General features: G+C 45.9%; 1 protein-coding gene across 4 annotated transcripts in view; it reads left to right on the plus strand.

Annotated features, from left to right (window-relative positions):
* The first annotated feature begins 2,087 nt into the window (after window positions 1–2,087).
* EHF (ETS homologous factor) overlaps window positions 2,088–12,738 on the plus strand; it is a 42,095-nt gene continuing 31,444 nt past the window's right edge. Inside the window, exon 1 of one of the 4 annotated variants that reach the window (XM_047878455.1) lies at window positions 2,088–2,247. Coding sequence is in view for 2 of the 4 variants with exons in the window: in XM_047878454.1 (XP_047734410.1) it covers window positions 5,691–5,732 (42 nt within the window). In the remaining 2 variants the exon portion in view is untranslated. Of the gene's footprint in view, window positions 2,248–5,552; window positions 5,733–12,296; window positions 12,440–12,738 lie in introns of those variants that run through there. The other 3 variants (XM_047878454.1, XM_047878453.1, XM_047878456.1) reach the window with 3 other exon arrangements.

A 12,738-nucleotide genomic window follows, 5' to 3' on the forward strand; every position in this document is an offset into this window, starting at 1 on the left:
CTTCCACCGCCATTCCCAAACGACCCTGGTCAGGAATGCCTTAATGGAGCAGTCCTTTGATCTAAAATAGGCAGAAGAGTGGATAAAGGAATGGAGACGTAACCGGAACTCTTCAGCCAGAAACGAAAGGGACTAAATTCTAAGTAGTTGGGACTGGACCGGAGAGCCACATCATTTTGGGGCTTGCTTTTGAAATGTGCCACCACCTCTTGACCACACAACCTCTGCCTGCCTGCCACCTACCCCACCACTGTCTCAGGTTAATCTCAGGCAAAATTGTAAAGAAGGCCAAGTTTACTTCCTGGAGTCACACTGGTAGTAATAACAGCCCACAGTAACCACCTCCCTTAACGTGTGCGCACGCGCGCGCGCGCACACACACACACACACACACACACACAGGCACCCATGCAAATACCCTGTAGTGGGTGGTGGTGCTACTTCAGACTGCTCCTGATTCATCTCTCGAGCAAAACGTCACCAGCTTATTCCCTCAGGGCCCTGCTCTCAGATCTGGAGCTGATAGACTAATTGGGGCTAATGTGATAATGGGCAGTAATGACATTTACTGTTTTTATCAGACATTTGAATTTTAACAGGGCCCTTGGGAAACGCACAGGTTGACAATAGGGGACAGTGGCAAGTTTGGTGAAGGCTAGGAGGCCAAGGGGCTTTTCAGGGCCTGCCTAAATTGCACTCCCCAAACCTTTAAGACCTTTGAGACCCGCCTGAGTTCCACGACCCTCCCCAGTCCACCCCTGCTCTCCCACTGAGTTTTTCCCATATTCAAAAACCTCTGCATTCGTGTTATGTGAACTAGGAACACGGGCGAGAAAGGAATATGGCTACCACTCACTCACCATTTCACCTGAGTAGGACCACCGCGTACTTTTTGTTCTATTCCGTCTTTGCCCACGTGCAGACTTTCTTTTTTATACAAGGAACTTCTTGGTTTTGATCACAAAATCTTTGTGCCTTTGCCAAAACTCAATTTCCCTTTTCTTTCCCACAAAGGGGCGTTCTGATGAGTTGAAGAAATTTGCTTGGACGCTTAGCTCATGCCAGGTCAGTGTCAGTGTCCAGGAAGGCTCAGGAGAGAAAGTTAATGGTTAGGGGATGGTATTTTTCCTTGCCAGGGGCCATCACTCACTTACACAGTGGAAGTACATTTGTGACCCAGTGAAGCAGGCCCTTGGCCCAGGGAGACAGGGCCGCGAGGACACTTGAAATCTATAGCTCCTCTCCGGGATTCCGCTTTTTCTTGTCCAAACTGCTCTCTTTCATTTCCAGTTTCAGCATCTTGGTCTTTTTCTCTCTAGCTCCTAGGGAGACGTCCGGGGAGCGTCAATAATATAGTAAAAAAAGATCATGTAAGTATCAAGAAAGAATAAGAACCTGGATAATCCACCAACTGGATAGTCAGCTCTTGCATTGTCGAGAGTTGACTGTCCCACCTGAACAACTCAGATTCAACCCTCTCTCTCAGGACTCTCCCTTCAAACTTCCCAAAGCTCTTATCTGGGGCCAGGGAAGAGATTGGTTTTTCAAAGTCCATGGAAATTGCCAAGGGTCACTGTCAAAGAGACAGTCATGGCACCTGGAGAGAGCCACTTCAGAATCTGGTACCTGCACAGCCAGGGCACTGATCTTGATGCCAAAGGAGAGTGGACTAAATACAGATTAGTACACAAGACAGGTGTTTAAGAGGGCCCCCCCCCATCATTTTCTCCAGATTTGAACTTCTGCTTAGTTTGCTTTTACGTGCACCCTTCCCGATGGTGTTCTGGGGGAGCCAGCGTGGTGCTTTTCACCTGAAACAGCCTCTAAGCTGAAAAGAACAGTCACCAAATCAATTCCTCATCCATTAACAGGTTGTCTCTCTGTTCTTGAGACACAGGCATAACCTGGTTAGACCTGTTTTGTTTGAACACTAACGTGTGAGTTGGCCAAATGCAAATGAGCCGATGTTTGTAATCCTTTATTTTATTTTTTTAAAGAGCCCGGCGGCCAATCAGCAGAGGGGGAAGTGACTTAGGGAATTCCCGGTTGGTGGCTTATTGCTTAACATCCTACAAAATGATTTAAAATTATTGTCATATGCATTTATCTCCACTCCGATGAGGGCTCAGACGTGATATCACCCCTGGTTCCCTATCCCTGTAGGAGCTGGTGTGAGTGCTACATGCTGCCTCCCCTCCATTAGCCACAGCTATTGGATTTCCCACCCAGAATCGTTAGGTAAATGAGGTAAGTCTTTATTTTTAAACCTTCTTTTGAATCTGGAGTTCAAACACCTGAGTGGAAAGAGAAGCCTGCCTTGAAGCAGACAGATGAAAATAAAACAGACTCCCGGAGGCAGCTGGCAGGAAGTGAAGCTCGCCTCACCTGCGCTCACCTCACTGGGTCTTATTAGAATTTTATTTTGGAAGGCAGCCGGGCTTCTTTGGATATTATCTGTGAATTGGCTGCATTGAGTTCGGACTCCCAATCACTGTGGATTTAAAAGCCCCTTGGGTTCCCTCTGCGTGACAAATCCATTTCCCTGGGCTGAGTTCTGAAACAAAAAGGAAGCTAGGGACAGGTGACCCTGATATAGCTCAATGAAAAGCTGGTTGGTTAAATAGCTGTTGGGGCTCGGAGCACGCATCCTCACTTTTGAGAGAGGTCTTCTGTCGGTAATTTTTCTGACTCATTGGTTGTAGGGAAAGGCAGATTTGTCTGTAATACGTTCTGTTGTTGGAAAATGGCTGGGAACGGGCAATGGCGCACACACCCACACTGGAGAAAGTGGTCGGGCAGGCCAGGTTGGCAAGGGCACTGGGGAGAAATGTACACCTAAAAATGGCTCTGTCCAGAAAAAAAAAATTGGCAAAGAGTTTTGCCATATTGCCAGGGGACAGATTAACCCTTTGTTTGTGCCATAATGGGCTACTGAGACCAGACAGGCAGTTGTGAGTCAGCAGCACCAAATGCCTTCCAAAACAGGGACTCTTTTAATATTGTTTGGACACCATGGAGAAGTGTTGGCCTCAGTGTGGATGGAACTGGGAACAATGGGGAATTAATCTTGTTGGTACATGACAACATGGTGTTGGGAAGTAACATTTTCACCATCTGTCTTTGAGCGGATTTAGTATATTCCCAGTGTAAGTGTAAGTAAGTGACTGGATTGAGAACTTTCCGATGGAAGGTCTAATTCAGGAATTGGTTCTGTAGGCATGGGTGTGAGGATGTGTTCAGATAGAGCCTTTCTGTGTGTAAACGGGTAGCCGGGGATCACGAGTGGTCATGTGCTAATTCCACGAGGTCGAGGGAAGCGCTAATTTCCAATAGGAAAGACGAAGTCATTAGGAAACGTCTCGTGGGCTAGAGACCCTACCAGAAAAAGGCTCTTAAAAGATTTCAAGAATAATTTTAATAACTGTATTTGGAGTTGCGGAAGGCTTCTTCGCTTGTCCTCTTTATGAGATCTAGAATTCCGAGGCTGTGAAATAATTCATCCATTCCATGTTCTTATAACACAAAGTTGTGTAGGGTCACATCTTTTCTACACCAACTGCTAATGGCTGATGTGGACAGCTTTTAAAAGCAATGGGAACAGGAAATGAGGGTCTTTTGGAAGTCTATGATCACATTTGAAAAAATTACAAATATAATGGAGACAATCCTTCTGCATGTGTCCGAAGTATTTTGCGGAGGCATTTTAAAAGAAGGTAACTTGGAGGGAGTAACGCTGCCGTGAGTTCTCTCGCGTTGTTGTTCAAGATGGCAGTGTTAGCCAGGCCCTTTCTAGGGTGACCGTGGGCAGGGCAATGAATTTGATTCAGGCCTCATATGTATGGAAGATCTAAAATTCAATTATATTTGTTCTTTTGTGTTAAAAAGCATCTAGTTGTTAAATTCAAACGATGTTGTTTTCATTATTTTTTTCCATTTTTTAATATATCGTGAGCTCCCCAAATGGAAACGCCTGGGGCCTTTCTGAACCTCTGAAAAGTCCTACACTCACACTTATAGTTCTGTGTTTATGCCCCCGTCAATTTACCCAGATCCTCTTTCAATATCTTTTTGACCCCTTGAGAGGCTGAGATAATGCATCCAATTAACTCATTGGAAACTGGAAGGAACTCCTATCAGGTCCTAGGTCCAAACGTGAGTGCTCTGGGCCAAAGTTCACTTTCAGGAAGGACAATTTAGCTCTCTGCAATCTTGTAATATTTTATTTTTCCTCCTCGTCCTTCCCCGATCCCCTAAATTAGGGAATTTTAGCACTGGGCTGTGTTTTTCAGACCCCCTCGCTCTTCTGAAAGCCCAGTGTGACAACCTTGCCTGATGTGAAAGCAAGCATAGACAGAGAGGTTTATACAAATCAGTAAAAAGCCAGTCTGTTCCCCTTTCTCCAGACGGAGGCATCCCCACACCCTTTCTAACAGATGTGATTTTCAAAGACCTGTGGGAGATGGGGTGGGGTGGATACCAAGAATGCCACGGCAGAACCTGCCAGCGCACTTGAGAAGCAGTGCCACAATTTTAAGGGACCAAATACAAACTTGGAACCTGATTTTCAGTGACACCTTTTTGCCGCTGTTTCAGCCTGTTTCTTTTGTTGACAGCTCTTTCTGGTAAAATGGAAGCGACAGTCATTTCTGTTGTGGGTGGGGCCCTGGTGGGGAGGCATTGACTCCACTTCAGGCTCTATGTTTAGAGACCAAGAGTTCTCACCCTGGCTTTGTTCCTGAGTAACCGATGAAGTGCGGTGGCTTTCGGCTCGGGTAAACTGAGTCCGTGGTGGGGGGGGGGGGATTGTCATCTGAAGACAGAGGCAGGAAGGCAGCCATATCTTGCCAGTGTTCTCTTAAATCTGTTGCTGAATAACTGAGGAGATGAGGAAGATACTAAATTTTTCTTAATGTTTTCTTATCTAATTAAAAAAAATTTTTTTTAATGTTTATTTATTTTTTGAGACAGAGAGAGACAGAGCATGAGCAGGGGAGGGGCAGAGAGAGAGGGAGAAACAGAACCTGAAGCAGGGTCCAGGCTCTGAGCTGTCAGCACAGAGCCCGACGCGGGGCTCGAACTCACGAACTGTGAGATCATGACCTGAGCCGAAGTCGGACGCTTAACCAACTGAGCCACCCAGGCGCCCCTCTAATTTTTAATAGTATGATTTTAAATTATATGATCTGTTTTAAGGTGCAGGCTCTTGCTAGAAATAGGTGACTATTCTGTTTGTTTCAATTGAACAGGGTTTTAAAGGGCCAGACTCTTAGGTTATGCAGGAAACAGTGCAGTGGGGAGAATGGCTCCCGCAGCAGCTAATACTAGGATGAGAGGTATGTTCAGGCCAAATGGCATTGATGTCAGGAAGCCGAGATGTGCTGGAATAGAAATGTCCACAGATCCCTCAGAGTTATTTGACAAAAAGTTAATTGGACTTCGGCGGGGCGGGGTGGGTGGGGGGGGGGGGTGGCGGATAGGATATTTCTTTAAGAATCTTCCCTGAAGAATTTCAGACTTACGCTTTTGAATGATTGGGGCACAGTGTGTACAAGGCAGTATACAGGACTGGAAGTCAGGAGACCTGGTTGTCTAGTCCTGGCAAAGCTGTGTGCCCAGACCAGCACGCTCCAGCTTTCTGGGCTTCCATTTCCTCATTCAAACAAAGGAGTTTGAACCTGATTATCTTTAAGATGCATTTCCACCCTCAGATGCTGATGACCGGGAGAAAGCAGGTAAGCCTAGTGGTCAGCTGGTTTAGCTTGAGTGGCAGCAGCTGAGAAGGGGTGGGAGCTGCCCTCCTAAGGATGAGATGAGAAAGGAAGGCAGTAGGAGCCCTTCAATGGCTTCCTTAAGGTCTTCAGAACTTTGGCTGAGGGATATGCCTGGTGGAGGTATTAAGATCGGATTCCTGGAGTCTTTATGAAGGGTGTTAGTATCCGTTCCCGTGGCAACGTCCCGTCTTTATCGATTCGCCTCATGTGTCCAAAGTTGGTGGGAGTATAGAAGTGGATGAAAACCAGGTGTTTTGTGGCAGCCAGTGGACACAAGCAGGGACTCTAATGGTATCTTCTGTAAAACACCAACGTGGCCTGCTGAAAGGCAAACATTCAGGCACCCGTGGAGTCTACTCCATTTGTGTGGTGCTGATCAGCTTGCTTGACTGATTGCCCATGGATGATTGGGTAGATTCGATGGATATGGACTCACTTGTTCTAGAGGAAGACCCAAGAGGTAATCAGAAGGGGAGTGTGGCCGGCCCAGCCACCGGGCAGCCAACCTGGAGACTTGGTGCTCTCAGAGGGCCTCAGCATGACTCTGGAGCAGCCGGAGCTTCCAACAGGGTCAAGCGGAGTGGCCCATTTAAAGAGGCTCCAGGGGTTTTAATTAGCCTTGTTTTAAAAGAGACACCCTGTAAAATGCCCCTTTGAAAATTGATTTCACTAGCACCTAACCACACTCTGTCTTTGGTTTGTTTTATGGGCTGGGCCCCCTGTTCTGGTTCATCGGATTCACATTACCTCTTCTCTTCCGATCTTTCCACACACCCTTGTCCTTAGAGCCTCCTTCTCTGTCCTTCTCAGAAGCACCTTCAACACTATTAAGAGTATCTGCCTATTTATTTAAAATATGGCCAGCATGGGGGCATTTGAACATGTTTTCGGAGGAAAACGAAGCCAAAAATAAAAAGAGAATGAAGTGCCTTCTATAATATTTTGATTATTACGCTTAATAGACCACTTGATTAAGCCCATTATTTTAACATAGCTACGTATTTTTACTTTTGTATGACCCTGTCTCGATGCATTTTTTTTTGAAGTTGATGTGATTGTGGTGAACTTAAAATTGCATCTTTTGTCCCTTCCACCTCACTCTATGTCATGGACACAAAATGAACAATCTTGGGGGCTGGGCCCTTATTGGCCCAACCGTGATATGAGAAATTTCCATCACCCTGCCAGCCCTTTCTCAGCTTGATACAAATTTCTTCTAACAGTCTATTGGCTCTTTCTTGGAATACGAAGGGGGTCTTCCATTTTTTGTGTATGACAATGGAGCTTGGAGAATATGGCTGTCTTGTGGAGATTATTTTGGGATCCCTCTTAGGAACCTTTCAAAACAAACCTCCCTCAATAGGGCAAATGATATATTTTGGTGGACATGGTAAGTGAGATCTGGAAGGTGAAGGCTATTTTCGCCACTGTCTTCATGGTGACTACTCACAAGACTTGTTTTGTCTTTGAAAGGGGCTTTAGATTTGGCCCCAAGTTCAGCCTCTGTCTCAGTTGTGTTCACTTAGAAACTCAGACAGCACTTAGCTCATCTTTCACCCAACTTAACTCCACCAGCCAGAAGGCTGTGGATTGAGGAACACTGATGAAGAGTAGACTTTGACCACTTGTGTATCAGAATGGGCAGGAGGCTGTGAGTTTTTTGTTCCCTGGAAGCAGCTGGAATGTGGCACAGAGAACACCAGGTGTAGCGCCAGAGTACCTGGGTTCAAATGTGACCCTGCCACTGAGTAGCTGAGTGACTCTGGGTGAGTTATGCAAGCTCTAGACTCTAAGTTTCCTTTCTGGAAAATGAGGTTAATAACATCTGCACATGGCTATTGTGAGGATTAAATTAGAGCCGCCACCCCCCCCCCCATCTAAAAACACCTGGACAAATGCTTGTAAGTAAATAATTAGTAATTTGTGGAATGGAAATTGAGGCTAAGTCCTCAACAGGGGTGTTCTCAAAGACTCTTGACTGGGTGAGAGTGGATGGATAATTCCGGGATCTTGTTTTCAAAGTGATCAACATTGGTTTTGCACTTAGCCCATGGAAATAAATGCCGTAAGGTTTTCACTGGAGAAGGCAGGCAGCAGGGACATGGAGTGAACCATGTTAATGGGGGGCCTCCAGATGGAGCTTGTCCTAAGCTGGCCACACGCCACCGCCTGTGGGAGTTCCAAGCAAGGCTTGGTGCGGGCACACAGCATGTTCCTATCCGTGTGTCTTGATACCTGCCATAGAAGGGGCCTCCAGAAGAAGCTGATCCCCCACAAGGCAGTTCACTTGACTAGCTGCAACCTCATAGACCATTGCCCACCCCTAAAATTCTTGATATTACCTCCAGATGTGTACTAACCGCCACCCTGGGTGTTCTGGAGGCTTTGAAAACAATTGCCAAGATACCATTGCCAGACCCAACAGGGGTCTGCCTCTTGGTAAATTGTTCAGATGACACTTGTAGTCTTGTGGAAACGGTATCTAGAGGCTATTTGAGTCGAACAAGAAGTGTTTGCTGTTAATAAAACAGCAAGACTCTAACCTGGGATCCAAGAGGCTCCTGGTGTACATGGAGAAAATACAGGTAGTTTGTCAACCTGGATGTGGAAAAAAAAAATGATATTTTTGTTTTTAATCATCTAAATAAAATCTGACATTTTCTTTCAATGTAAATGTAGGCAAAATTCTACAGTAGTGTTAGCTGTAACTGACTGTCACCAAGAGAAATTACAGACATTTTTATATACATTACACCTGTTGCAGATGCCTCAAAATATCGATGTTCATCATGATTTTGATGCCATGGAGGTTGTTTGACCTGCACTAGATATTCTTATTTAATGTGTTAAGAAGCATATATATTATTATTATATCACGTTAATTGTAAAAGTATTTAAAAAGCCGATCGTTGTATTTCAATATAAGCTTCCTTTCTAATCTTGCTATTTTAGTTTGTCATTTAAAAGCATTATTTTGAGGAGGGGTCCATAGGTCAATCCCAGACTGAAAAATGGGTCTATGGATACAAGTAAAAGGCTAGGAACCCTTAATTTAGATCATTCTCTTGCACAGGGCCAGTGAAATGATTTCTGAATGACTTCAGCTAATAGATGGTCTCTGTAAAAACAGGGGTATATGTTCTTCCCACTCTTTGCTTTTGCCTATGGGTAGCTTTGGAGTTGTGGAGGGACCTTGGCATAATGAAAATAATGATTAATCATAATTAATAATAGTAATAGTAATAACAGCTAACATTTGTTGGGTGCCGGCCATAAGCTAGGTGTTATTAAGGCATGTTCAATGTCATATTTTACTTAATACTACCAAATGCTCCAGGAGGTCATTCCTGGGGCAATGACAAAAGATTTCCCTCTTCTCCCCATGTTGACTGAGTATTGATGCAGGTGAAGACAGGGAATGGGACTGACCCCCTGGACAGGGCCAATGTCCTCAGTATACAACCTGTGCAGTAACACAGGGCTCCACATTTAGAAAGGCCCTGTGCTTGGTTTCATGCTCTGAAATCCAAAAAGTTTGAACAAGGGGCTCTGCATTTTCCTTTTGCGCCAAGCCCTGCGAATTATGTAGCTCGGTCCGTCTCTGGATGTGATGATGTTGTAATGTGTGACAACTCCTGATACCTGGAAGCTGGGACTCTACTGTGGAGATCCCCCTGTTCCTCCTTACTCATCTAGCTGACCTTTGGTGGAAAACTGAGGCCTGTCACAGAGGGAGGCTGTAGTTTCTGAGTTGGTGAGTTTTATGATTTTTTTTCTTTTTTCTTTTCTTTTTGAACATCAAAGATTTCTTTCCTCTGAAGCAACTGGAGGAATGTCTGAGTAACAGGCTGGAAGGCACCTGGTTCCCTGCCTTTCTGGTAGGGAGCTGCCTAGGTTTGCTGATGAGTTGTCTTCATTTTTTTACTTTCCAAAGTGTGCTCTGCGAGGGAAAATGAGCCCCGGTGTGCCGAGAGCCTGTCATTCTTGTAGGAAGGTGCTATGAATGAACTTGGCTTTCTTGCCCACCGTCATTTAATGGTTATCTGTGGGAAAAGAAAGCCCTACTTCTAAAGAGGAGATCCCCTAGTCTGCGAGGAAATTCAAATAGCATTTGCTTCTCAAGTTCAAAGATGATCATGGAGTAAGCTTTATGAGGTTCTGTCTGCATTTTACAGCTCTGTTTTTACGAACTGTCCCAGGATCACGGACCTGGTGGAAGATGGAGGACCTTTCCTAGGTTCGTTTGTCAGAGTGATGGGATTCAGGCTCTAAATGACACATCCACATCCTTTCTTTCATTGGTGTGATGTCTACAACACAGCAGGTCTGTCGTCAGGACCTATGTGTGACGGCTCAGGCATAAGGTGCTCTTCCAAAGGAGCCATAATTTCCCCTTAATTTTTCAACGGTGTTTTTTTCCTTGTTGTTAACGACCGCTCTTTTATCATGGCTAATAAGTCTGAGGTGGCTTCGAGCAGCCAAGCCCAACCCCTGAGTCAATGCGGGGCTTTCGACGAGAAGCCAGACTAAAGTTTGACAGATGGGTTTGAGGGGCCATGTGCTGCTGTGTCTGTAGCATCTGGGCTGATGGACACCAAAGGCACGTTTCGTAGTAGGCCACCAGGCTGATTGGTGTGCCTCCTATCCACATTTAGGGGAAAAATTATGGGAGCTGTCCTTAAAGAATCTCAATTTCCCAAATAAAAGTGTGAGGTCCTAAAAGACACCCTCTTCCGCTTCAGAAATACAAAGGATCCGTTTTCAAAGTTACAGAGAATTCTGTTGCATTTCCTGTCATTCCCAGAACCCCGCTCCCGGCCCCATACATTGTTTGAAATATACCCAGTCCCCCATTTACTAGCTCTGTGTCCCTGGGCAAGTTGCCTACCCTCTAGTGCCTCCTCAGCTGTAAAATGGGGATAATTATTAGTACCAACGTCCGGGGTTATGGCAAGGACTGAACGAGATCATTTAAAATCTAGCTCAACTCCTAGCACGTCAGGACTGCTCGATAAATAGAAACTATCGTCGCTCTCATAGTTTTGGTTGTTGTTTTGTAATTAGTCTGAGAGATTCCATTTAGTGGCTATCGATCTTCCTTTGGCTGCAGCATCTTGGTTTTTTCCTGGAAAGAAACTCGAATCTCGACACGGTCAAATCCATTGTTCCTGTGCATCCCAACCCCTCCCTGGCTCCCATCCCCACCTCTTAACCTCTCTCCACCCTTCCCGCATTCCTGCACAGTCGGTCTTCTTTTTTTTTTTTTCTTTTTCTTTCTTTTTTTTTTTTTTTTCAGTCAACTGAGGGTGTTGTTAAATCTTTTATTTTTCTGGCTGCCCAGTTTGGTTCGGAGGCACTCCACTCCCGCCCTGCTCATGACAAGAATGCTGGGGAATGCTCAGCCAGCCATGTCCCTCCCCTGTCAGAACACCCAGCTCTTAACACTCCCTGAGAAGCGGCATTTCTGAGGCCCCACCTGCTGCCGTGACTCCCCCATTGAGCCGGTGGTCTGGTGATGATGAAGACCGAATGGCTGAGAGAAAGCCGGGGGTAGGTGGTAATCGAGGGGAACATCACACATTGCCCACGTCCTGTGCTTGCTTCTCAAGGCTTCGAAAGAGACACTGAGAGCCTTCTCTGATTGTGTACGTTGAAGGCTGGGTAGTGATGCCATTGCTTAATTAGTGTTGTTGTGATCTACATTTGAGTGATTTGTTTAGCTCTTTGTGGCCCTTTTGGGCTTGAGCTCATCATGTGATATTGACAGAGTGATGAGAAATGGGAGTGCAATCATGCTTGAATTAATGCGGAAATCACATCCTCAACGTCTCGGGTCCTTTCCACATTGGACGTGGGACCTCAAGTCACTTGGCGGGACATGAGTGAGTCTACACAGCCCACCTTCGAGGTAGGTATGGATAGCCTCGTTTCCCTGATGGAAAAACTATGGTCCAGGGACCAGAGGTTTTCAAATTCTGCTTATTGCCCAGGGCTGGACCGAGGAAATCTGTGGGAGAGGCTGGACTGAGACTCGACACGCAGAGTCTCGGCTTTAGGAGGTAACCTGGAGACCACACCTCCTCCCTGAGCCGTGTTGACTTTCGGAAGTCAACCATTGGGAAGAGCGGGGTTTGGGTTTTGATCGTATCCTGGCAGCCCCTTCTCTGCCCCTCTTAATCTGATTCATGATCTTAACCTGGGCTGACTGGAGGCAGGCCGTGTCATTCTGCAGATCTTGGACACCCCTCAGTGCCTTCGCAGAGCCAGCCAATGGAAAAAAAAAAAGACTGGAAGCCAGTCTTCTGGCTTCGTGGCCCTGCCAGCTCTGGCCAGTCTATTTGATACCTCCTTTTCTTCTGAGGGAGTGGGAAGGGAGCATCCAAACTGAAAGCACAGGTTTTTCTTTGGTTTTTATAGGAAAAACAAATTGGCATGAATGCTCAGTCAAACCAGCTTAGGCTGTTCGGGCAGATGCCTTTCTTTGCCTTTTTCTGTTTATTTTCCAACAAATCAATGCTTAACTGCGTTGTTATTGGAGCAGAGCAACAGGTGCAAAAAAATAACTCTGCTGCCAACTCAAATGAAAAGGTAGGGCTTATACCCTCTGGGAGGTATTCAGAAGATAACAGAAGACCCTGCCAGCAACTGAATTAACAGCTCTGTTTACGGTGGGTTTTATGTTAACAGCTTGCTCCTAACCCTCCCACACAGAAACGTGCCATTGTCTTGGGGACGGACAATCAGCCAGCCAGACAACTAACTACCTTATTCTCTCCCGAGTGGAGATCGGTTTTGGCTGAGGCTGCTTTGTGACAGTCGGGGGCATTATCCTGTCTGCCAGTTCGATATCTTAGTACGGGTGTCCTGTGAAGGCAAGGGCATGGGGTTGCCAGAGAGAATCCGTCCTGCTTTTAAATGTAGTCACGGTTCTTTCCAAGGTTGGTTGTTTCCAAACGCCAGCAGGCTG

Source organism: Prionailurus viverrinus, chromosome D1 (assembly GCF_022837055.1).
Source record: "Prionailurus viverrinus isolate Anna chromosome D1, UM_Priviv_1.0, whole genome shotgun sequence".
NCBI lineage: Eukaryota > Metazoa > Chordata > Mammalia > Carnivora > Felidae > Prionailurus > Prionailurus viverrinus.